The sequence below is a fragment of the Moschus berezovskii genome, chromosome 10 (genome assembly GCF_049115385.1).
Source record: "Moschus berezovskii isolate FMDL1 chromosome 10, NW_MosBer_1.0, whole genome shotgun sequence".
Classification (NCBI taxonomy): domain Eukaryota; kingdom Metazoa; phylum Chordata; class Mammalia; order Artiodactyla; family Moschidae; genus Moschus; species Moschus berezovskii.
The window spans coordinates 66,777,304-66,803,850 of NC_142469.1; the positions used below are offsets into that span (position 1 = coordinate 66,777,304).

Below are 26,547 nucleotides of genomic sequence, written 5' to 3' on the forward strand. Positions count from 1 at the left end.
TCTAGGTAGTCGCGGAGCAGCGGCAGCCGCTCTCACTGGAGACGTAGTTGGCTGCAGTTCCGGCGCGGGGACCCTGGTGGCTCGGGGGTTCTTAGCGCGGAGCAAGGGGCGCCGGTGGCCACCCGGGCCGGGGACCCGTGATCATGGAGCACCTCTTGCTGGAGGTGGCGGCCGCGCCGCTGCGGTTAATCGCTGCCAAGAGCGAGAAGAGCCGCAGCGAGCTGGGCAGGTTCTTGGTCAAGCAGGTGAGAGGAGCGGGAGGGAAAGAGTTGGGCCGCCGCCACCACCGCCTGGCGCGTGCCCCATGGCCCCGCGCGAAGACGCGGGGGACCGGAGAGCGGTGTCTTGTCACTCTGGCCCCCTCCCCAAGGCTGGCCAGTGGCGGAGCCTGGAAGGAGCCTTTTGTTTTTCTATGGGAGAGTCTTCCCTTCTCTCCACCGATTTATTTCCTTACAGCACCCTGGCTGCGTGCGCCAAACGTGACCTTCAGAGAAAAACGTGGTTTTTTTTTTTTTTTTCATAATTGAGGTTGCATATTTGCCCTTTTGACATTTGTATTATTTAAGCGTGCCGAGTCCAGCCACCTCTGTTAGCTTGGGTGGATGTTTCCTTTCTGCCTTGTTCTGACTTTCCTGCCCACTGACAAGTATTGATTGTATTCCTGCTGGGAGTAAGCCACAGCGTGGCACTTTGCGGATACAGATAAATTTGTTATGGTCTCCGACTGAGCGACTGAACTGAACTGAACTGACCCCCAAGGTATTTCATGTCTCTTTTTGGAGGAGACGTTCATAAACACAGAATACAACTGATGGGCCAAGCGAGACGGCGAGGGCATAATTCGTAAGCCATAGGAATTATGAATTAGTTTTCTGGAAAATGGGTGTTCTGGCCTTTTAAGAGCCTTCTCTCGTTGACCACCCGCTATCTGAGTTGAGGATCCTTATCACGCATTTTTTCACCTGGCATTTTAACTTTCTATTTTATGCTTCCCCACCACACCTGTGAGCTTGAGAGTAGGGGGGAATTTTTTTTTTTTCTAACTCCGATATTTGGAACATATATATCCTATTGCTAAGGAAGCAACAGCAGTTTTTCGGGTCTGGAGAGTCCGGGAGCTAACAGGAGAGGCATGTCTGTTTGATGACAAACTGAACGTGTATAGCAAAGGGGAGGGAGGAGTGGAAGATATGCCCGGGTTATCTGGCCTGTGATTTCCCCCAAGGAAGGGATCATTAACATTAAAGGAGAGGTCTGGAAAGAAAACTGAATTTTGATGGGCTGGACTAATGAAAAAATCAATTTATATGAGCTGAGCTTGTGGTTACAGGCTCCTGAACTATGTATTATGGCTAGAAATATTTTTCTGTAAGTGGGCTTGCATTTAGAGCAGAGGTTTTGAAGCTGGGGATCATGGAGGTTTATTTATGGTTCTTCACAGTAATTGGATAGAAAAGTAGTGCTTATATATTGGGAGTAAAATGAAGAAATGGTTCATAGCCTTTTTTTAAAAAAAAGAATGAGATTTTGAAGTGTGGGAACCACTCACGTATATTCTGAGACTGTATATAGTAATGTTGGGGGACTTGAAAGCTACTAGAAAGTTCAATTGAATTAAGATTCCAGCCACCTGTACTTTCCATTTGTCTCTCCTCTGTCTCAGATTCTATCCAATCTGAGAAATGTCTTTCAGGTTTGCTCCTTTCCATTTTCAGTAATGGTTTCAAGCCTTTCTCTCAGAGAAGAGTTGTTTGTGTTGTCATCCTGTTTTTCTCCTGTTTGGGGAAACTGATTTTTACTGGAAAGGAAAGATCTTTTTTTTCCACCACTGAATCTCATGATTTTAGTTCCCCTGCCAGAGATTGAACCTGGGCCTTGAACAGTGAAAGCATGGAGTCCTAACCACTAGACCACCAGGGGACACCCAGCAAAGATTTTGAAACCTTACTTCTCATGGAGTTTGGGATCTGAAGTAAATTTTTAGGATGTGCTTCCTTTGCTCTTCAGCTCAGCTGGTGACACCCCCGTCTCTCTGTCCAGTCCCTTGTTACAGAAAACTGAGTGTCCGCAACTCTCCTCGCCTCTTTTCTGTCACATATAGCCAGGTCCTCCTGATTTTCCTTCCTTGGTACTGAATCTGTGTCTTTCTCTTCATCCTTACTACCACTAGCATCCTAAGTTCTGACTCTTAATTCCAGCTCGGGGGTTTTCTTTCTAGCACTACCGAGTAATTCTCAGACGCCAGCTGGTGTCCTACAGTTTCACTCAATCCTGATGCTGTTTGCCTGCAGAGAGCATCAGTTCGTTCAGAGTAAAGGCTGAGCCCTGAAAGACTTCTCCCACCCTCACCTGCTCTTCTGACCAGCTGGCCTATAAATTGGGCGTTCCAAGAAATTCTTTCTTGGGTTTAATTAATTTGCTAGAGCAGCTCACAAAACTTGGAGAAATATTTCCCTTTTTAGGACAGCCATCCCTGAAGCTGTCCGAACCACATTTTTGGGGGTTTTTATGAAAACTTCCTTCACAGGCACAATTGACTAAATCTCTGGCCATTGGTGATTCAGCTCTTAATCTCTAGCCCCTCTGCCCTCCTCAGAGGTCAAGGGATGGGGATGAAAGTTCTAATCCTCTAATCATGTGATTGGCTCCCAGCTTAGCCGCTTTCCAGAATTCACTGCATTACGTAGCATATTTCTCGCATCACAGGAAATTCCCAGAGTTTTGGGTACTTGGATAGGTGTGGGGTTTTGAAGACTAAGTATTTTTTTTTTCTTTTACTATAAATCACAGAATCACATCTTATTTCCTTGATCACTGTCTATATTGAGGAAGAGCAGCGTGCTTGAGAGCATGTGTGGGTAGTGGGACTGAAGAATGGGTGCAGATAAGATTCTTTTTTTGGTTTTGTGTTTTGGCAGTGCATGTGGCATGCGGGATCTTAGTTCCCCTCCCTGGGATTGAACCCACTCCCTTTGCAGTGAAAGCACTGACTCTCGACCACGGGACCATCAGGGAAGTCCTTTTTCTTGTTGTTTTCCTCACTAAGTTGTCCGACCCTTTTGTGACCCCATGGATGGTCATAGCCCACCAGACTCCTCTGTCCATGGGATTTCCCAAGCAAGAATACTGGAGTGTGTCACCATTGTTTTTGGGGTCTTCCGCAAGTTGCTCAAGTCTCCTAAGTCTCAGTATCTTGATACGTATTACGTGTGATAGTTGCTGAATAGTTACAGAGTAGTTAAAAGCCTGTGATGTGATTCCTGGTTCTACTATCAGCTTTATGACCTTATCCCCTTTTTTTATTTTTCAGTTTCCTTATCTGTAAAATGGGAATAATGTTACCTACTTCATGGGTTGCTATGAGAGTTAGGTGCCTAAGGTACAGTAAGTGTTGTCTGTAAAAGTGGTTGCTGTTATTATTGCTATAAATAAGATTGTGAAATCTAGATGATGCATTTGAGGAGCTTATCACAGTGCCTGACCCATAGAAAGTAATCAATACATGTGAGCTAGAATTAGAACTTTTTAAAGACAGCTTTGAGATATAATTCATATGCCATATAATTCATTCATTTAAGTGTGCAGTTCAGTGGCTTTTGCTGTGTTCACAGGTATGTGCAACTGTCACCACAGTCCGTTTTTGAACATTTCTATTACTTCAAAAAGAAGCCCCTATTCCTTTTAGCTGTTACCTCCCATCCTATTCTGGCCACTTAATATAAGTTATCATTAATAAGACAAATCTGAATCTATCACTATTCTGTCTAAAAGCTCTCCATTATCTCCAGAATCAAAATGTAAACTTTCTAAGATAGCATATGATTTTTTTTTAAAGAAACTTTATTTTCTGTTAATCTTATTTCCATTTTCTTTTTTCAAGTGTTTTTTTTTTCCCCCTGCCTGGTGACTCTCAGCTTGGGGAATTTTACTCTCTGGGGCAAATCTAGAGATGTCTTAAAATTTTTCACAACCTGTGATGGGGCTATTATTGGCATGTAGAGCGTAGAGGTCAGGGATGCTACTAAACTTCTTTTAATACACAGGGTAGCCTTCACAGCAAGGAACGTTCAGTTTAGTTCAGTTCAGTCGCTCAGTCGTGTCCGACTCTCCGCGATCCCATGAATCACAGCACGCCAGGCCTCCCTGTCCATCACCAACTCCCGGAGTTCACTCAAACTCATGTCCACAGAGTCGGTGATGCCATCCAGCCATCTCATTCTCGGTCGTCCCCTTCTCCTCCCGCCCCCAACCTTTCCCAGCATCAGAGTCTTTTCCAGTGAGTCAACTCGTCGCATGAGATGGCCAAAGTATTGCAGTTTCAGCTTTAGCATCAGTCCTTCCAATGAACACCTAGGATCTATCTCCCTTAGAATGGACTGGTTGGATCTCCTTGCAGTACAAGGGACTCTCAAGAGTCTTCTCCAACACCACAGTTCAAAAGCATCAATTCTTCAGCCAACAGCTTTCTTCACAGTCCAACTCTCACATCCATACATGACCACGGGAAAAACCATAGCCTTGACTAGACAGACCTTTGTTGGCAAAGTAATGTCTCTGCTTTTTAATTTATTATCAAGGTTGGTCACAACTTTCCTTCCAAGGAGTAAGCGTCTTTTAATTTCCTGGCTGAAATCAGCATCTGCAGTGATTTTGGAGCCCAAAAAAATAAATTCTGACACTGTTTCCACTGTTTCCCCATCTATTTCCCATGAAGTGATGGGACTAGATGCCATGATCTTTGTTTTCTGAATGTTGAGCTTCAAGCCAACCTTTTCACTCTCCTTTTTAACTTTCATCAAGAGGCTTTTGAGTTCCTCTTCTCTTTCTGCCATAAGGGTGGTGTCATCTGCATATCTGAGATTATTGATATTTCTCCCAGCAATCTTGATTCCAGCTTGTGCTTCTTCCAGCCCAGCGTTCCTCATGATGTACTCTGCATATAAGTTAAATAAGCAGGGTGACAATATACAGCCTTGACGCAGTCCCTTTCCTATTTGGAACCAGTCTGTTGTTCCATGTCCAGTTCTGACTGTTGCTTCCTGACCTGCATACAGGTTTCTCAAGAGGCAGGTCAAGTGGTCTGGTATTCCCATCTCTTTCAGAATGTTCCACAGTTTATTGTGATCCACACAGTCAAAGGCTTTGGCATAGTCAATGAAGCAGAAATAGATGTTTTTCTGAAACTCTCTTGCTTTCTCCATGATCCAGCGGATGTTGGCAATTTGATCTCTGGTGCCTCTGCCTTTTCTAAAACCAGCTTGAACATCTGGGAGTTCACGGTTCACATATTGCTGAAGCCTGGCTTGGAGAATTTTGAGCATGACTTTACTAGCGTGTGAGATGAGTGCAATTGTGCGGTAGTTTGGGCATTCTTTGGCATTGCCTTTCTTTGGGATTGGGATGAAGACTGACCTTTTCCAGTCCTGTGGCCACTGCTGAGTTTTCCAAATCTGCTGGCATATTGAGTGCAGCACTTTCACAGCATCATCTTTCAAGATTTGAAATAGCTCAACTGCAATTCCATCAACACCACTAGCTTTGTTCGTAGTGATGCTTTCTAAGGCCCACTTGACTTCACATTCCAAGATGTCTGGCTTTAGGTCAGTGATCACGTTATCATGACTATCTTGCTCGTGAAGATCTTTTTTGTACAGTTCTTCTGTGTATTCTTGCCACCTCTTCTTATTATCTTCTGCTTCTGTTAGGTCTCTACTATCTCTGTCCTTTATCAAGCCCATCTTTGCATGAAATGTTCCCTTGGAATCTCTAATTTTCTTGAAGAGGTCTCTTGTTTTTCCTATTCTGTTGTTTTCCTCTGTTTCTTTGCATTGATCACTGAGGAAGGCTTTCTTATCTCTCCTTGCTATTTGGAACTCTGCATTCAGATGCTTATATCTTTCCTTTTCTCCTTTGCTTTTCGCTTCTCTTCTTTTCACAGCTATTTGTAAGGCCTCCTCAGACAGCCATTTTGCTTTTTTGCATTTCTTTTCCATGGGGATGGTCTTGGTCCCTGTCTCCTGTACAATGTCACGAACCTCCGTCCAGAGTTCATCAGGCACTCTATCTATCAGATCTAGTCCCTTAAATCTATTCCTCACTTCCACTGTATAATCATAAGGGATTTGATTTAGGTCATACCTGAATGGTCTAGTGGTTTTCCCTACTTTCTTCAATTTAAGTCTGAATTTGGCAATAAGGAGTTCATGATCTGAGCCACAGTCAGCTCCTGGTCTTGTTTTTGCTAACTGTATAGAGCTTCTCCATCTTTGGCTGCAAAGAATATAATCAATCTGATTTCGGTGTTGACCATCTGGTGATGTCCACGTGTAGAGTCTTCTCTTGTGTTGTTGAAAGAGGGTGTTTGCTATGACCAGTGCGTTAAAACTCTATTAGCCTTTGCCCTGCTTCATTCCGTGCTCCAAGGCCAAATTTGCCTGTTACTCCAGGTGTTTCTTGACTTCCTACTTTTGCATTCCAGTCCCCTAGAATGAAAAGGACATCTTTTTTGGGTGTTAGTTCTAAAAGGTCTTGTAGGTCTTCATAGAACCGTTCAACTTCGTCTTCTTCAGCGTTACTGGTTGGGGCATAGGCCTGGATTACTGTAATATTGAATGGTTTGCCTTGGAAAAGAACAGAGATCATTCTGTTGTTTTTAAGATTGCATCCAAGTGCTGCATTTCGGACTCTTTTGTTGACCATGATGGCTACTCCATTTCTTCTAAGGGATTCCTGCCCACAGTAGTAGATATAATGGTCATCTGAGTTAAATTCACCCATTACAGTCCATTTTAATTCACTGATTCCTAGAATGTCGACATTCACTCTTGCCATCTCCTGTTTGACCACTTCCAATTTGCCTTGATTCATGGACCTAACATTCCAGGTTCCTATGCAATACTGCTCTTTACAGCACCGGACCTTGCTTCTATCACTGGTCATATCCACAACTGGGTATTGGTTTTGCTTTTGCTCCATCCCTTCATTCCTTCTAGAGTTACTTCTCCACTGATCTCCAGTAGCATACTGGGCACCTACCGACCTGGGGAATTCCTCATTCAGTATCCAGCCCTAAATGTCAGTATTTCAGAATTAAGAAAGAAACCTAAATATGCATGGATCTAATAATAAAATATATGAATCAGAAAGTGGTAGGAAAGGAAAAATAGACAATCACAGTTATAATTGGAGAATTTTAATACTCTAACCTCAGTACTTGATAGTACAAATACATAAAATTAGTAAGGATACAGAAGACCTGAGCACTGTCAACAAACCTGACCTAATTGGCATTATAGGATACTGTGCCCAATAATTCCAGAATATATGCTGTGCACATCTAAACATTTACCAAGATAGATCATAAGATGGGCTTTAAACAAATCTCAAGAAATTTAGAATAATTGAATTCATAAAAGGCATATTCAGTTATCTCAATGAGATGAAATTAGTGGGGGAAACCCTCAAAATAATGCTGGGAAAAATCCCTCAGTTCAGTTCAGTCCAGTCACTCAGTCATGTCCAACTCTTTGTCTGACCCCATGGACTGCAGCATGGAAGGCTTCCTGTCCATCACCAGCTCCCAGAGTTTGCTCAAACTCACGTCCATCAAGTTGGTGATGCCAGTCCTTTGCTGTCCCCTTCTCCCCCTGCCTTCAGTCTTTCCCAGCAGTCTTTCCCACAGTCTTTTCCTGTGAGTCAGTTCATCGCATCAGGTAGCCGAAGTGTTGGAGTTTCAGCTTCATCATCAGTCCTTCCAATAAGTATTCAGGACTGGTTTCCTTTAGGATGGACTGGTTGGATCTCCTTCCTGTTCAGGGAACTCTCAAGAATTGTCTCCAACACCACAGTTCAAAAGCATAAATTCTTCAGCACTTAGTTTTCTTTATAGTCCAATTCTCACATCCATACATGGCTATGGAAAAACCGTAGCTTTGACTAGATGGACCTTAGTTGGCAAAGTAATATCTCTGCTTTTTAAAATGCTGTCTAGTTTGGTCATAACTTTTCTTCCAAGGAGCAAGCTTCTTTTAATTTCATGGCTGCACGATCTGCAGTGATCTTGGAGCCCCAAAAATAAAGTCTCTCACTGTTTCCATTGTTTCCCATCTATTGGCCATGAAGTGATGGGACGGGATGCCGTGATCCTCGTTTTTTGAATGTTGAGTTTTAAGCCAGCTTTTTCACTCTCCTTTTTCACTTTCATCAAGAGCCTGTTTAGTTCTTTGTTTTCTGCCATAAGGGTGGCGTCATCTGCGTATCTGAGGTTATTGATATTTCTCCGGGCAGTCTTGATTCCAGCTTGTGCTTCATCCAGCCTGGCATTTCGAATGATGTACTCTGCATATAAATTAAATAATATGTTAAATAAGGAAAAATCCCTAAATGTTAGAAATTAAGTAAAAAATTTAAAGAAGCTTATGATCAAAGAAGAAATCTCTGGGAGAATAAAAAATTTTGAACTGTATAATTTAAACAATTTGTGGATTGTAGCAACAATTAGAAGGAAATTCATAACATGTGAGATATATGAATATAAGAAAAACATGGTTTGAAATTAGTGATATTTCTTAAGCTTCCACCTTGTGAAATACCAAAAAAAGAGGAAATTACATTAAATAGAGGGAAGAAAATAATAAAGCTAACAGCAGGAATGATTGAAATAGGAAATGGATAAACTGTATAGGAAACCATTGAAGCCAGAGTTGATTCTTTGAAAAGATTGACCAAGAATAAAAGTGAAAAATCCAAATTATTAGGAATGGAAGAAGGCCACCATTACAGATTTTAAAAAGAATAGAAAGATAAGTGACTAATATGAAAAATGTTAGGCCAACATATTAGACAATTTAGATGATAAGGGCGTTGGAGGAATGCCAATTAACAAAGCTCATTCAGGAAACAGAAAAACAAAGTACAAATAGAACAGAACTTCTTCAAGCTGATATAGAGGGTCTACAGAAACCATCATGGTTAATACAGGAACAACCCTATTTAAAAATGGGTAAAAGATTTGAACAAATTACATCACAGAAGATAAATGAGTGGCTGTTAGACACTTTATACTGTATACCATTCCACCTCCACTAGAATGGCTAAAATCAAGACTGATAGTACTGTGTATTTGTGAATTTATATAGCAGCTGAAACACTCAGACATTGCTGGCGGGGATGTGAAATGGTACAAATACTTGGAAAACAACTTCTGTTAAACGTTGAATGTCTCTTTGTTACCCCGTGGACTGTAGCCCACCAGGCTCCTCTGATCACAAAAGTTCTCCAGGCAAGAATAGTGGAGTGGCTAGCCTTTCCCTTCTTCAGGGGATATTCCTGACCCAGGGATTGAACCCAGGTCTCCTGCATTGCAGGCACATTCTTTACCATTTGAGGCACCAGGGAAGCCCAAGAAACTTCTTAAAATTTTTTTTTAAATTAAAAATAAAAATTTAGACAATTCTCTGGTGTTTCAGTGGTTAGGACTCTGTGTTTTCGCTGCTGAGGGCCAAGGTTCAATCCCTGATTGGGGACTAAGATCCTCCTTGCCACATGGCATGGCCAAAAAAGTCATGAAAATATGTCCATAAATCTTTTGTACATGAACATCCATGGTATCTTTATTGAGGATAGATGGAAACAATGCAAATATCTATCAACATGCAAATGGATAAACAAGTTGTGGTACATTCATACAGTAAAAAACTAGTAAGAAATAAAATGGAATAAGTCATTAACACTACATAAAGAACAACTTTGGAACTTTGGAAAAAGTTACAATATTTTTGAATATGGTATTTAGGTTGTGTTCTAGCTGTACTCTTATAGATAACCATTTAGTATCAAACTCTTTAGGCTGTAAATTCGTAGCATTGGGCTTGGTGGGTCAGCGGGTATGCCCCTCAGGTAATTTAAAGCCACTGTCACATTGCCTGGCAAGCGTTGTGCAGAATTGCTTACACACTAGCAATATGAGACATTTTTCATACTTTTCAGTTTGCCTTTTTATGTTCGTGGACATTCTGGTCCCAAGAACTAGAACTCTGTGGTTTATTTCATCTTGTATATCAAAGTGTGCCTGTCTGCTTTAGACCTGTCTTGTTTATTAGTTAAAGTCTGATGTCTTCATGGGGATATATCCTCATTCATTTCCAGGAACTGATTTCTTATATCTATTCTTTCCTCAAGAGAGTTGGCAGTTTTGCATACTAACTATACTTTTTCCTCATTTAACTACTGTTTTCCTTCCAGACAAAGGAAGCACTGGATTCCCTGGAAACTCTTATGACTCTGCAACAGATTTTTTTCAAGGAAGCTGAAGCTGTCTAGCATTTTACATGGAATCCTGATGTCAGTCCTTTTACCTCAAACCCAGTGGGCTGAAACTTACTTGTTACAGCCTTTACATTTGATTGGGGCTTCCCTTGTGGCTCAGCTGGTAAAGAGTCCACCTGCGATGTGGGAGACCTGGGTTTGATACCTGGGTTAGGAAGATCTCCTGGAGAAGGGAAAGGCTACCCACTCCAGTATTCTGGCCTGGAGTATTCCATGGACTGTATAGTCCATGGGATGGCAAAGAGTCAGACACAACTGAGCGACTTTCATTTTCAGTTTACATTTGATTCACTAGTCCTATTGCAAAGAAATCCCACTGTGTTTTGTAAAATAAACTCAGTTATGAAGTCTGGAAATCGAATATAAGCTAGGACGCTGTTCTGTAGCAGTCACAAATGAATTTGTTTTGCCTTTCTCAGGTGTGGACACCTCAAGATCGCCAGTGTATCTTGAATACCTTAGCACAGTTACTTCTGGATAAGGACTGTACTGTGCTGATTGGCCGCCAGCTGCGCCCTCTCCTTTTGGATTTGTTGGAAAGAAATGCTGAGGCCATTAAAGCCGGAGGCCAAGTCAACCATGATTTACACGAACGACTCTGTGTGTCGATGAGCAAACTCATTGGTAACCATCCTGATGTCCTCCCGTGAGTAACGGTTTTATTCTTCATGTTTCCCCTTGAGATGGTAGACCCCACACTCTGCTGGAAGTAAGGAGGGGTCTGAGCTGAGATGAAGAGAAGAGGGGAAATACAGAAAGGGGAGAAAGGAGTGTTTTATAAAAATAGTTACAGAAGAGGCCATTTATCCAGATCAATTCAGTGACCATTTACTAGGTTTGAAGTCTTGGCCATCAAGATAGGTCTGGAGAATATAACCAGGATATCTCCCCTACCCTTACGGATTCTGTCATCTGGCAAGAAAGGCATATAAGATGGATTTAAATGAGTTTTAGCTGAGGCTCTTACAGCATCCACTTCAGATGTGTGAGATTCTTGCTGGAGCAGCTGTAGGGGGTGGGTTATAAGATCTCTTGTGTCTCTTCCCACTTTCTATAAATCTGTTCACATCCAAAGTGTGATAAGAAGTTGTGCTAGAACTGGATTCTAATGTATTTCTCATTTCACCTCCTGTTTGTCCAGCTTGGGCTGGTTCACCCTTCCTTAGGCAATCTGGTGGTCTCTTGTTCCCTTGGGGTCATCTCAGTGAGCCAGACTTAGTGTGGACGCCCAGTGGGCAGAGCGTCCCACAGCCCAGAACTCCTCGCTCAAGCCATCTTCCTTCCTCAGCTTCCAACTAGCTGGTTCTGTAGACACGTGCCACTGCACCTGGTTTTCTCAAATTGATAGGTTTGTGTGGAATAGTCAAAAGAGGCAACTAAGGAGTGTGAGTGAAAGTCGCTCAGTTGTGTCCGACTCTTTGTGACTCCATGGATAGTCCTTGGGATTCTCCAGGCCAGAATATTGGAGTGGGTAGCCATTCCCTTCTCCAGGGGATCTTCCCAACCCAGGGATCAAACCCAGGTCTCCCATGTTGCAGGCAGGTTCTTTATCAGCTGAGCCACAAGGGAAGCCTGAATCAGCCATATACGTGCATATATCCATTCTCTTCCTGACTCCATTCCCATATAGATCATTACAGAGTATCAAAGACTTACCTGTGCTGTAAAGTATGTTTTTATTATCTGTTTTATATGTAGTATTATATATACGTCAATATCAGTCTCCCAATTCATGTCCCTCAGCCTCCTTTCCCCCTTGGTAATGATAAGTTTGTTCTCTATCTGTGACTCAAATTCTGTTTCATAAATAGGTTCGTTAGTGCCATTTTTTTCTCTTTTTAGATTCTACATATAAGCGATACCGTGTGACATTGTTTTTCTTGTATCTGACTTCACTCAGTAGAGCATCCCTTCTTATTAGTCTTCATTAACATAATATGTTTCCTGCAAGTATGTCTTTCCTGCAAGTATGATCTCTAGTCTGATCCTTTGATGAGGGAATAAGAAATGAAGACTTGAGGGAACTGTGATTTGTGTGAGCTTTTCTAAAAAAGGAGGAAAAAAACGGGCCTAGTTGTTTGAGGGAACTAAAACACACACAGCAGAGTTAAAGGCTGCTTTCATCACTTAGGTGTACTTGACTGTGGTACCGTTTCACAAGATGTGCTGACTGTTCTCTGCTTACCCTGTAAGATTGACCTGTGAGTAATTGAACTCCCACTTCTCTTAAGCCTTAGTGGTAGAGTGCTTTCAGATTGTGTTTGAGAATCACTGAAATGATAGAGTAGCTACATCTGGTTTCCCATCAGCTTCAGTTTTATGTTCTTATTAATTGAATGTGAGGCACCCGTACTTTTTCTTCTTCTCACTTTGCCAAGGCAGTCGGCGTTATTTATGCTCCCACCTTGTTCCAAAAATTATACAACGTGCCTGTGTTCGAGTAACTTAAAGACAAGCAAAAAAAGGAAAACAAAAGCACCATATGTTAATGTGTGTGAATGATGAGTCAGGCAGGACATGCAATGAACTATAGGTCATGATGTGGAATGGGATTTTGATTTTTAGTTTTAAAGAATGTAACTGATTAGTTTCACTTGTGCTCTTAAGTTTCCTCTGGAGGACATTACCTAACGTTTTAGGATTATACCTAATATATCTAGATAGGATGTAGTCATTCATTCAGTAGATAAATACAGGAGTCCTCCCTTTGAGGTCTGGGTCACGTTGTGGGAGTGAGAAAGTCACACATGAGTTTCTGTACTTGTAAACAGCAGGGTGCAATATGTTAATAGAGGTGTGAGCCAAATACTGAAGGGGAGCAAGAGGTCATTAAATTAAGAAAAATGAGTGTGTGATCCTCTTGGAAATAGCGTTTCCTACTGACAAATTGTGGAGGAAGAGTAAGGAGGGAAGAATGAGGAGATGAGAGATGGGGTGGGGATGAAGACCTCTGAGAGAGACTGGAGAGGAGGAACCCAGTCAGGGGATGAAAACCTATAAGAGAGACTGGAGAGGAGGAACCCAGTCGGGCTTCCTCTTATGGTAATGACGTTCATTTTCCAGTTGACACCTCTTTCTGAGGCCAGGGTGCCTACCTGTTTGGAGTTTCCGTCAGGTATCTCAGTAGTAACAAGGTCTTTCTTTTTATTCCCTTGCTTATGCATTACTGGTCTCTCCTTCCCCTCAGCGTTATTGAGATATAATTGACATAAAACATTTTTGTGTAAGTTTAAGGTGTACACTGTGGAGATTTGAGGCACATATTGCAAGATATTTACTACAGCAACAGTTAATACAGCCGTTACCTCACATAACTACCGTTTTTGTTGTTATTCATTACTGTTTCCACATCTTCAGTCCGTCAGTGCATTTTTTACTCTTTGGCAGATTCTTTGTCAGGATCTGAGAACACTCGTGGTCTGTTGATGCCTTCTCTATTCTGATATACTAGTTTTGGTTTCAAAGTTCTAATTTTAAAAAATCATCTAGTCCTGTTCCTAATTTGGTTCTTGTGTTCCCAGATTTCTTCAGCCGTAACTTTGTAAATGGTTTCAGATGGTTAAGGTACCACATTGTTGTTTTTCAGTCACTTAGTTGTGTTTGACTCTTTTGGGACCCCAGGCTCCTCTGTCCATAGGATTTTCCCGGATAGAATACTGGAGCAGGTTACCATTTCCTTCTCCAGGAGATCTTTCTGACTCAGAGATCAAACCTGTGTATTCTGCATTGACAGGTGTGTTCTTTACCACTGAGCCACCAGGGAAGCCCCCAATGTACACATTATGTGTTGATATTTTTTTACCCTTTAGTGTTCTCTCAGGAGTGTAACCTTATTTTTAACTTCTGCTTGTGCCCTACTTTTATATTTTGCATCTTTTAGTTCTTTGCTTTTTGTTTTAGTTTGCTTTCCCCCTTTCTTGTTTCTCCCTGCTCCCTGGTTCTTGCAAGTCCTTTTAGCACATCGTCCTTTCAGCCATGGCTTGCAAATCTTGTGAAAGCTGTCTTTCATTAGTGATGAAGAACAACCGTTCCTAAGTAACTTGCCCTAAGTCCCCTCCGAGAAAGTGGCAGAGCTGGAATTCAGTCCTAGGTTCAGCTGCCTCCAGAGCCCACGCTCCTTTTTCCTACTTTGTGGTGCTGCCCACTCTTCCTCATTCATGTATTTGTTGCCTGATTTATACAGAACTTGACCTGAACAGCATGTTAGAGCTCATGATCGTATTTATATTCCCATGAGGAAAAGAATATAGCATTCCTCCTTTGTCTGTGGTTTCATTATCAGCGGTTTCATTTCCCATGGTTTCAGTTGCCTGAAGTCAACCATATCCAAAAAAATTAAGTGAAAAATTCCGCAGACAGTTCATAAGTTTTAAGTTGCATGCTGTTCTGAGTAGTGTGATGGAATCTTGTAGTGTCCTGCCTGGAGCGTGAATCATCTCTTTCTCTAGCATATCCGTGCTATATTTGCTGCCCAACCACCTGTCACTTAGTTGCCACCTGGGCTGTGGTGTTGAAGTGCTTGTGTTCAAGTAGCCTTTATTTTACTTAATAATGGCCCCAAAGCAGGAGAGTAGTGATGCTGACAATTTGGATAGCCTGTGGCTGATTTATAAATTAAACTTTATCATAAGTATGTATGTATAGGAAAAAACAGTGTTCAGTACGGGGTTCAGTACTATCCATGGTCACGGGCATCCACCGGGGGTCTTGGATCACATCCCCCATGGAGGAGGGGGTTACTGTAATCACCCACGTTGATTTGGGTTGCACGCAGTTAATTTCTTGGCTTCAGTTTCTCATTTGCTGTCAGTTTGTCCTGGACATGTGGCTCCACGTCAGTGCTCTGTCTCTGATTGGAAGGAGCAACAATGGGTGGGCCTCGTAATGGTTTATGTGAACAGTGGCAGATAGAATGCTGTGGGAGAGCTTGCTTCGTGTGTACAGTGCTGTGTACATATGGACAGTCATGCTGAAGTCAGGCTTGCGTGGAACTGTGTGAGGAGCCAGAATTAGTTACGCTTTTATACACCTCTGCTTCAGAGCTGTTCAGGAGTGCTGCAAGGCAACACATACTCATTTTTAAATTTCCTTTCTCCCTCTGAGAATTCTGGTAGCATTCTTCTGAGAAAGAGAATATCATCTTTTGATTACAGAAGCACTATGTTCAAGTAACACTCAATATAAAATTGTAAAAAGCAAAAGGTCCTCTCCACCCTGCAGTTCTACTCTTCCGAGATAACTGCTATTAATTTGGTATTTTTTTCTCCCAAATCCCTTTTCTTTTTCTTATTCTTACACCCATCTGAGAGTGTGCACATCGATTTTTATGTGCATATATTTAAAAAATTACTTTATTGAGATGTAGTTCATATACCACAAAAGTATGCAATTCACTGGGTTTTTGTATATTTGCAGATAGATGTAACCATTACCACAGCAAATTTTAGAACATTTGTGCACATATTTTTAAAATACACTTTTAATAAAATGAAAAAACATTTCGTTACATGCTAATTCTAATAAAAATACATACTATAATTTTTAACCTGCATCTTGTTTTTAAATTTAGTCACAAAGACTTCACTTTTCACTTTCACACATTGGAGAAGGAAATGGCAACCCACTCTAGTGTTCTTGCCTGGAGAATCCCAGGGACAGGGGAGCCTGGTGGGCTTCTGTCTATGGGGTCACACAGAATCGGACACGACTGAAGTGACGCAGCAGCAGCATGGCTATCTTTGCCTCTGTAAATAAAACTGTTTAAAAAGTTGTATAGTATTTTATCACTTCTTAACCCTTTGTTGGGCAATTAGGTTGTTTTCTGAATTTTTGATGTATAATAAGACATTGAACATCCTTGAGCATGAAAATTTTGTGGATCTGCTATGGGAATTAGGAGTGTGATTTTTGGAACTGATTAGTGGAGAAGGCAATGGCAAGCCACTCCAGTACTCTTGCCTAGAAAATACCATGGATGGAGGAGCCTGGTAGGCCAGTCTGTGGGGTCGCTAAGGGTCGGACACGACTGAGCGACTTCACTTTCACTTTTCACTTTCACACATTGGAGAAGGAAATGGCAACCCACTCCAGTGTTCTTGCCTGGAGAATCCCAGGGACGGGGGAGCCTGGTGGGCTGCCGTCTATGGGGTCACAAAGAGTCGGACACGACTGCAGTGACTTAGCAGCAGCAGCAGTGGTATTTTAGTAATAATGTATGTTTATATAGGCTTTAGGATGTTAAATAAGTAGATAAGCATTATCTTTTTGATCTTTATCCTGTGACCTATTCAGGCGCTGTTAGTTCCATTTCAGGTCTTTAGAGGGGTTAGCTGAGTGAACTAAGTTGTGCTAAATGTCAGGGCCAGAACTGAACTCCAGGTCTTCCCTCTAGATGCGTGAAAGAGTGTGACGAGTTGCCCAAGTAAGTGACTCATCCAAGATTAGATATTTAACAGGAATGGTGTTTCTTGTTGCATTTTAGACCTTACGACTCTTAGTCTTATCCTTGGAAAGAGATCATTCTCCGTATCTCGAATATTCTCTAGGGAAGAATCTGATTTTGTTATTCTCTGGCTAAGTGTGCCTTATTGGTCCATCCATCATTGGTTAGATCAGAATTTTAGAGCACTCTCTAAAAATGATGGGTCTCTAGAGAAAAGGGTAGGGTAGTCAACTACGTTCAGCAGGGAATATCAACCAGGCCTCTTTTTGCATGCTTCCAATGAACCACAGTCTCTTCCTCCACTTGCCACACAGGCTTATGGCCATTGCCAGTCCTCTCTCTTCATTTCCCCTTATCCTCAAAGGCCTCATGGATCAGGTTGATGACTTGGTTATTGCTTATCTGCCTGCATGTTTGTTGCTGCCTGTTGGTTCCACATGTGCTGCTGACACTAGCCCACCTTTCCCCCTCCCCCGAGGCACCCCCCCCACCACCACTACCCCTTCACACATACCTGTCACGTCTCTCTTCCAAGCCACAGCTGAATCTTTATTTTCTGGCCACACTGCGTGGGATGCAGGATCTTAGTTCCCTGACCAGTGATGAAACCCATGCCCCCTTCAGTGGAAGCACAGAGTCCAATCTGCAGGAAGTTCCCTCACAGTATTCCTTGTAATCTGTTTTATTTTTGTGGCATCCATAGTGTCCCCTCTTTTATTTCTGATTGTTGTTTTTTGTGTGAGTTTTTTTTGTTTGTGAGATCTTAGTTCCCCAACCAGGGATGGAACCCATGCCCCCTGCATGGGAGCATGGAGTCTTAACCACTGGACCTCCAGAGAAGTCCCCTGATTGTTGTTTTTTGAATTTTTTATTTTTTTCTTAGTTAACCTCAGAGTTTATCACTTTTCTTGATCTGTTCAAAAACCAATTGTTTTGTTGATTATTTTTCCCTGTTGCTTTTGTAGTTTCTGTTTCTGCTTTTAGTCTTTATTATTTCCTTTCTTTTGTTAGCTTTGGGTTTATTCTTTTTTTTTTTTTTTTTGGTTATTTGAGGTATAAAGTTAGGTTGTTAGCTTGAGATCTTTTTAAGTATACATGTTTGTAGCTATAAACTTTGCTCTCAGCATTACTTTAGTTGTATCCCATAGGTTTTGGTGTGTTGTATTTTTCATTTGTTTCAAGGTCCTCTCTAATTTTCCTTGTAACTTATTTGATCCATCAGTTGTTTAAGAGTGTGTTGTTTAATTTCCATGTATTTGAGGATTTTCCAGTTTTCTTCCTGCTGTCACTTTCTAGTTTTCATTCCATTGTAATTTGTATAATTATACAAAAGGTATTGTATGTCATTTCAGTACTTTAAAGTCTTTTGAGAGTTGTTTTGTGTCCTTACATGTGCTCTATTCTGGAGAATGTTCCATGTGCCTGGGAGAAGAATATATATTCTTCTGCTGTTGGATAGAGTATTCTGTACATGCCTGTTAGATCCCTTCGCTCTGTAGTATTGTCCTTCTCTGTTTCCTTATTGATTTTCTTTCTTATTATTAGATATATTTAAAGCCTGTTTGATATCAATAGTCATTCCTGCTCCCTTTGCATTACCATTTGCATAGATTTTTTTTTTTTTCATCTCCTCACTTTCAATCTATGTGTAGCCTTAGATCCAGAGTGGGTTTCTTGTACATAGCATATTGTCTGATGCTGGTTTTTTGTTTTTTTTTTTAAATCCATTCAATCTGTGTCTTTTGATTGGGAGTAAACCAGTGACATTAAAAGTAGTTACTTATATAGAAGGACTTACTGTTGCCGTTATTATTTTCTGTATGTCTTGTAGCTTTTGGTCCCTTTTTTCCAGTCTTAACTACCTTTGTGTTTCATGAAGATCTCCTCTTCATCTTTTGAGATGCGACCAAAGCGTCTCTTCATGACTTTCTCAGGTTCAGTTGCATTCGTGTTCTTTGTTTCTGTGACTCCCTCCCTTCCTAGATAGCAGGCTCCCTCAAGGGAGGTATCTTTTTGGTTTTGTACCTGCAGGACTTAACACGGTGTCTGAAACCGTGTCTGACTCATAGTGAGAAGTCAGTAAATACTTGTTGAAAATGAGTCTGTTTTCAGTAGTAAACACTTGTGATAAGTTCTTGTGGTTTTTGTTTCCTGTTAGTCAGATATCTCATGCTGCAATTCTGGTTCCTGAACTCAAGCAGAATACAATCTTAGGACTAGGTGGCTTTAAGCATTCATCTCTTTTTGGCTTATAAACTCTTGAGAGTTACCATTACACTCTTCTTTTATTCCATTAAAAAATGGATATATGCTATAATATTCTTACCAGCCAATAAAAAACTCTTTTTTTCTTTCTGAAGTTTTGCCCTGAGGTATTTCAAGGACACATTTCCAGTCTTTCAGAGGCTCTTCCTAGAGAGTTCAGATGCAAATCCAGTCCGATATGGGCGCAGGCGGATGAAACTTCGGGACCTAATGGAGGCAGCTTACAAGTTTCTGCAGCAAGAGCAGTCTGTGTTCCGGGACCTCTGGGACTGGAGTGTGTGTGTCCCACTCCTCAGGAGCCATGACACCTTGGTCCGCTGGTACGTAGCTGGTGGACTGTTCCTGTTCTTTTAGTATGGGGACGGTTGCTGGACCCTGGAGTTGTGTGCGTGAGGAGGAAAAGGAAACCATTTAAAATACATTGTTTTTGTTCTGGTGCCTTTGGGGTTCTTGCTCCCTTTCATATGTCCTTTCAGAGGGGAATCGGATGATGTGAGTGGAATTCCGTTGTTCTTATGTTCCATCAAGTGAATTCACTGTGCCCGATTTGTGATTTCTACCCTTCCCTGTGTTAAATTCCATAAGATTTCCTTTTTGGGTGTTCAATTGGCTAGTAAATTTTCTTTATTCTTTAGACTCCGCTGCAGATCCTGAGTTTATGTACTTTGGTTTTCTCCAGGTACACAGCCAATTGTCTTGCTTTGGTCACCTGTATGAATGAAGAGCACAAATTATCATTCCTTAAGAAGATTTTTAATAGTGAAGAACTGATCCATTTTAGGTTAAGGTAAGCAAGAGTATTCCTAGAGATGTCAGCGTGGCTTTACTGGGCATTAGAGCCATTGATGAGCGCCTCTTTCCCTCAGGTTACTTGAGGAGGCCCAGCTGCAGGACTTGGAGAAGGCCTTGGTGTTGGCCAATCCAGACACACCGCTTTGGCGGAAGGACAAGGAGCTGCAGTACTCAACAGGACACCTTGTTTCGGCAGACCTCTCCTCCAGGGTCACTGCTGTCTGTGGTGTGGTGTTGCCTGGGCAACCGCCAGCCCCTGAAGAGCAGGTACGTTGACATCAGTTGTAGGTTTGCCCTCTTCCACCTGAACACCGAGTGTGTATTTTTCCTTGGCTGGGCTTTGTGTTTTATGTGTGAGCAAAATTGAGTTTGCCAAATTACTGTTCCAATTAGAGAAGTATTCAGGGGGAGAGTAGAGAATTCACCCAGGACCCTCCTCTCTGAGAGTCCCATTGTCCCTGTTTAGTGTGGAATTAGAAATCATGATGGTGCCTGTGCATCAGGCTCTTAACTTCAGCAAAACTCTTACATATATGACTTGTTTACTTGCTTCAGCAGCTGTTTGAAGTTGGGTGGCACACATCGTGATGCCATATTTATATAAAACTAAGGCAGAATGGCACTTGTCAGGTGGTGCTAGTGGTAGAGAATCCACCTGCCAATGCGTGAGACTTAAGACATGTGGGTTTGATCCTTGGGTGGGGAAGATCCCCTGGAGAAGGGTATGGCAACCCACTCCAGTTTTCTTGGATAATTCCCATGGACAAAGGAACCTGGTGGGCTACGGTCCATAGGGTGGCAAAGAGTCAGATACCAATGAAGCTTCTTAGCACAAGGCAGAGTGACTTGCCCAGGGCCCTTGGACTGCCCTTTGGCAGAGATAGGGCTTGGCCCAGGTATTATTGCCAGCAGTCTGTCAGAATATTCTCTGCTTATGGTGTGGGAAGCCTGCATCTGCAGTGAACTTGTCCCCTGCCACAGTTAAGGACCTTTCCAAGAAAGTGGCTCCATACTACACTTTGGAAAGGCCACTCTGTTTTTCCCTAGCAGTCTTTAGTCAGTTCATCAGATCTACCCAGTTTTCTCCCTGGAACAAGTCCAGGGTCAATCCTTGACCATCAATTTGTATGTGGGAAGTACAATGAAAAGGATTAGTATAAAATAGAAAAACGTGCACATCTTGAGTGTACAGCTGCATGATAATTCATAAACTAGATATATCTGTTGTCAGCACTGAGACAGCAGTATTTCCAAAGCCCCTGGTATTTCCCTGTGGTCAGGAAGACTTCGCCATACCTCTTTAACCACTCTCCTAGTATAGACAGATCCTAATGCAGACAGAGGATGAGATGGTTGGATGGCATCACTGACTCAGTGAACAGGAGTTTGAGCAAACTCCAGGAGATAGTGAAGGACAGGGAAGCCTGGTGTGCTGCAGTCCATGGAGTCGCAGAGTTAGGACGTGATTTAGTGAGTAAACAACAACAACACAGGTTAGGTTTGGAGCTTTAGCACTTGAACACAGGGAAGGATTTGGGTTGGGGTGGGCTTGCTAGTGGATGGCAGTGGCAGAGCACTGGGGCAGAAGTCCAGCCTGGAGCTACAGCCCAGCCTGCTAGTTGCTGAGAGTAACAGCTCTGCAAAAAGTTCAGCAGCTTCCAGCCCCAAATCTCATTTTGTCCTTACATATCTTTAGGGGACAAGCTCTGTTTGAGAAGTTACCATTCCTTAAAAGTTCATAATCATTGTGCTCTTCCAAGAGATCCTTTTTTCTGTGTCAGTAGGTAGATTATTATTAAATTTTTTAAAAGTTATGGTAAAATGAATGTAATGTTCACCATCTTTTAACATTTTTAAGTGTACTCCTCAGTATTGTTGAGTATATTTACATTGTTGCACAAACAAGCTCCAGAACTTTTCATCTTATAAAAGTGATATTACCCATTAAACATACTGGGTGTGTTATGATTATGATTATTATTTTACTTTTTGTTATGGAAAATGTTAAATATATTCCAGAGTAGAAACAGTAGTATAATAAATTCACATGTAGTCATTCAGCTTCAGTAATTATAAATTCATGGTCAGTTATGTTGCATTTATATTTCTGAACACTCCTCACACCGTATTGTTTTGAAGCAACTCCCAGATACCACGTTATTTCTTAATTAAATATTAATTAAATTATTATACTTTATTATAATATATATAGTAATGTAATTATTATTGTAATATAAAAATATCCTTAATTAAATAGGCATGCCTTGCTTTATTGCACTCATGGATTTTGCCTGATTTTTTGTTTTGTTTTTTACAAACTGAAGGATTGTGGCTTGACCAAGTCTCCTGGTGCCATTTTCCCAATGGCATTTACTCACTTAATGTTTCTCTGTCACATTTTGGTAATTCTTGCAATATTTAAAACTGTTTAATTACTATTATATTTGTTATGGTGATCTGTGACTGATGATCTTTGCTACTGTTGCAAAGATTTCAATTCAGTGAAGTCTCAGATGATGGTTAGCATTCTTAGCAATAAAACGTTTTTTAAATGAAGGTATGTACATTGTTTTTTAGACATAAAACTATTGCACACTTAATGGACCAGAGTATAGTGTAAACATAACTTTTATATGCACTAGGAAACCGAAAGTTTTGTGTAACTTGGTTTATTATGATATTTAATTTACTGCTGTGGTTTGGAATTCAACCTGCAAAATCTTTGAGGTATGCCTGTAGTTTAGTGTGTTTGTGTATTTCTGTTATGCAGACTATATAGTGGATATATAGCCCTGGGAACTCTATTCAGCATCCTGTGATTAACCATAATGGAAGAGTATAAAAGAATGTATATATGTGTAGTTGGATCACTTTGCTGTATAGCTAAATTAACACAACATTGTTAATCAACTATACTTCAATAAAATTTTTAAAAAAGGAAATCCCTGGTATTCTTTATTGTACCTGGGAAAAAATTAGTGTCTTTACTTCCATGATTGTCTCATAAGTGTATTGTGTGCGATCTTGATCTTAAACATGAAATCCTAGAATATGGTAAGAGGAAGAAAAACAAAAATCCAGTCATGACAAATGAGATTTGTTCCCATTTGCTATGTATCAACTTTTTTGGTTTTCTTAAACTTTGGGAGAGGTTTTCTTATATTTGTCACTAAGTTCCCACCCCTCTCCCTAGGATGGGAGACAGGAAAGGGAAAAAGCCGGATCTTTACTTTGGATACATACTTGTTATTGTAGATCCTGTACTACTAATTTATTGGCAGAGGTTTATGTAAAAGTCAGTTGTTATAGAAATTAACCTGTGCCCTTTGGTAGAAAGACTCTTCTTGATGTGCCTTTTATTTCTCACTTTTCTCCTTAGGCGAGTAGTAGGAGTTCTTCTCGTGAACAGGAGCTGACCTTTAGGTCTTACGTGCTGGTCGACTCAGTGTGCAAAAATCTTCAGACCCTGGCTATGGCAGTGGCTTCTCAGAATGCTGTGTTGTTAGAAGGACCAATTGGATGTGGCAAAACTTCCTTAGTTGAACATTTAGCTGCAATGACAGGTAGAAGGAGGCCCCCTCAACTTCTCAAAGTCCAACTTGGAGATCAGACCGACAGTAAGGTAACTAAGAAATGGCAGATTTTGGTGGGTGAACATACTTTGAATATTTGCTTTAAAATATTGTTTTTGCTAGGAAACTGTAATTAACTGATATTCCTCATAACAGAGGGGATCATGGTATAAAACCTCAGATGCCCATTATAACCCTGTAGGAGTTTAGTGGAACTAATCTCAGGATGTGGCACTGGCACCTCAGGTGTGTGGTTTCAGTAAGTACTTCATCTTCTTTCTGCAGATGCTGTTGGGAATGTATCGCTGCACAGATGTCCCAGGGGAGTTCGTGTGGCAGCCTGGGACCTTGACACAGGCAGCCACCAAGGGACACTGGATCCTTCTGGAGGATATTGACTATGCCCCCTTGGACGTGGTACGTCATCTCCACAGTAACTCGCTGATTTCTTGTCTTCAAATTGTGTTAATAGTGATTCTGGGGCATTATTTAAACAACACATGTTATTTCACTAGAGATGGTATGTTGATTATCCACCTAACCTATTTGAGTTCTTGGATTACTAGGCTGATCTCTTGTTTGACAGAAAATCAGTAAAATTCTGCTTGTACTGTTTCCTTTAATAGTCGAATGTGTGATCAGTTTCGCAGTATATTTTTTTCCTCCTTTAGTTGAAAATGTGATCAGTATCACAGCCTTTCTAAGAATAGGCTCGGTGGGAAACATCTTATGCATGTTACAGATACATGGAGAACTTTGAGGCCCACTCCCCAGCCATGGCACCTGTGGAGCAGTGAGCTGAGGACACAGAAAGGAAGAGATGATATTATAAGCACCTGCTTGTCTTTGTTCCAATAAGGAAAATAAACTGGATGTGTATTTCTGACTTTTTAAAAAGATCACTTTTCTGTGTGTATGAAATTTAGCTATGGAGGCAGTCCATGTTTCTTCTGCATTCTGTGAACTATGACATCCCCCCTCACCCCCCACCACCCAGCTCCCACCTTAAAATGTATTGCAAAATGAAAAAAATCTTTCTGTGGGCAGATTTTCCCAAGATTAATTTTAGTTTTCTTTAGCATGAACCCTAAAGCTACCTCTATATGGACTTTACCCTTTTGGATTAGAGAAAGAGGAGACAGGGAGGAGGGAGAAGGAGAGGTGGGGAAGGTCTTTGGGTTTAGAGAGGTATGAAGGGGAAAGGGTGGCTATAAATATGTGTGTCTTGCAACACATGCATGTTTTAGAGTCTGAGGTAAAGATGTAATGGGGTTATTGGCCTAGTGTTACCGCTATGTTCTAAGATTTTAATGCTAAGTATTATAGGGCTGGAACTTAGTTTTCATGATAAGCCCAGAGCCAGGGATGACTCCTACCAAGGAGACATTAAAATGAAACCGAATTATAAATTACAAGGTCAACTTAAAAGTATTTGTTGAGTCTTAGCCCTTTCTAGTGCTCTCTTTCCTGGACAGATTTTTTTAGACCTCAAGATACCTGAGAAGTCATTAGGATTATGAATCATAGAATTTGAGCCAAAAAAGTTAGATGAACATAAGGGATTTTCCATTCAGGTCATGATGAAGCATCGGCCTCTGTCCCTGTCCCATAGCTTAGTACATTCTTTGATGACCAAATCCAAATTCAAGACCAAACTGTTGCTTTCTGTCTTGTTCCTACTTGTCATTACTTGGGTCATGTCTAGTACATCAGAAAATTCTTTGTGTTCCATTCCCCTTTTGTTACTACATTTGATTACAGAGGGTATGTTTGTTCAGTTGATTATGTTTAAACTCACCATTATAGTAAAGTTGTGTTTACTCAAAAATACGCCTTCCCCTTGATTATTATTTTGTTATTTCCAGAACTCAGCTAGTAGTGAACCCATTACTATTTCAAGGTAGCTTTTATAGATCTCATTCAGGATTGTTGTCTTTTGTTTCAAGTTTCATTGTTACCTTGGAGTTGCCCCTCTATTATTTTCCCTTTCTACTCCTAGCCATGTATGAATTAATGATGCTTAATATAGGAGACCAGACCTGGGTGTTCATTGGAAGGACTGATGCTAAAGCTGAAACTCCAATACTTTGGCCACCTCATGTGAAGAGTTGACTCACTGGAAAAGACTGATGCTGGGAGGGATTGGGGGCGGGAGGAGAAGGGGACGACAGAGGATTAGATGGCTGGATGGCATCGCCGACTCGATGGACATGGGTTTGAGTGAACTCCAGGAGTTGGTGATGGACAGGGAGGCCTGACATGCTGTGATTCATGGGGTCGCGGAGAGTCGGACACAACTGAGCGACTGAACTGAATAAAATTATGTTGATATTTTAGAACCCTCTTTCTTGGCTCTTTGTTCTTCCTACTTTGTTTTTCAAAACTTCGTCCTTAAACTCCCACCCGCTGCATCCATATGTCTAGTCCATACTTTTCTCAGAAAATCTCTACTTAGATTCCTTAGTGGGTGCAGGTTTAGGATGTTCAAAATGGACCTTGTCTGCTGTTTTCCCAGAACAACCTTTGCTGCCACGTGATAGCCAGGCCAGAACTTTGCCGTCTCCTTCCTCTCGCCTCCCACTCACTCAGTCTGATGCTCCTTAGTACTTTTTCCTTATCTCTTACTCTGATCCCTCCTGGCCTGCTGCCTTAGCACAGGGCTTCTTGTTTTTGTCTCTCTCCAATCTATCTTGCCATCTTGCCTTTGTTACCTGACTGGTATGTTTTTTTCACTTCTTTCCATCCAGGCTGGCTTTCTTTCAGTTTATCTTCCATATTGTTGTACAGTTCATTTTCTAAAATGTAAAATAAAGTTTTTTTCTCCTGAGTAAAATCCTCTCAACTACTGTCATGAAAAAGTTCAGACTTCTTAGTTCAGCACAGAAGGGCTTTTATCCTCTGGCTCTGAAGCCTGGCATTTTGTCACTACTTCGTGTGCACATTCTGCCCTGTCACAGAATCTTCTCAGGCCACACACTTAGGCATGTATGTTTTTATTGATTTTAGTATTTTTGCCTCGAGTGATTGTGCCATTCCTTTCCCACCAAACTGGACTAATTCCTATTCAACTTTAAGACTCAGCGAATGGCATTACCTCAAGGGTGGCTTCACTGCCTTGCTTCTCGTCTACTCCACACTCATCGACAGCCT

At 41.3% G+C, this 26,547-nt stretch overlaps 1 protein-coding gene across 2 annotated transcripts in view; it reads left to right on the plus strand.

The window, feature by feature from the left end:
- The window catches only part of MDN1 (midasin AAA ATPase 1), a 146,328-nt gene continuing 119,781 nt past the window's right edge, over positions 1 to 26,547 (plus strand). For both annotated transcript variants that reach the window (XM_055432822.2, XM_055432823.2), the window contains exons 1-7: positions 1 to 245; positions 10,746 to 10,972; positions 19,129 to 19,353; positions 19,713 to 19,820; positions 19,900 to 20,092; positions 23,205 to 23,447; positions 23,683 to 23,814. In XM_055432822.2, the coding sequence (XP_055288797.2) occupies positions 144 to 245; positions 10,746 to 10,972; positions 19,129 to 19,353; positions 19,713 to 19,820; positions 19,900 to 20,092; positions 23,205 to 23,447; positions 23,683 to 23,814 (1,230 nt within the window). In that variant the 5' untranslated portion in view covers positions 1 to 143. The remainder of the gene's footprint in view (positions 246 to 10,745; positions 10,973 to 19,128; positions 19,354 to 19,712; positions 19,821 to 19,899; positions 20,093 to 23,204; positions 23,448 to 23,682; positions 23,815 to 26,547) is intronic.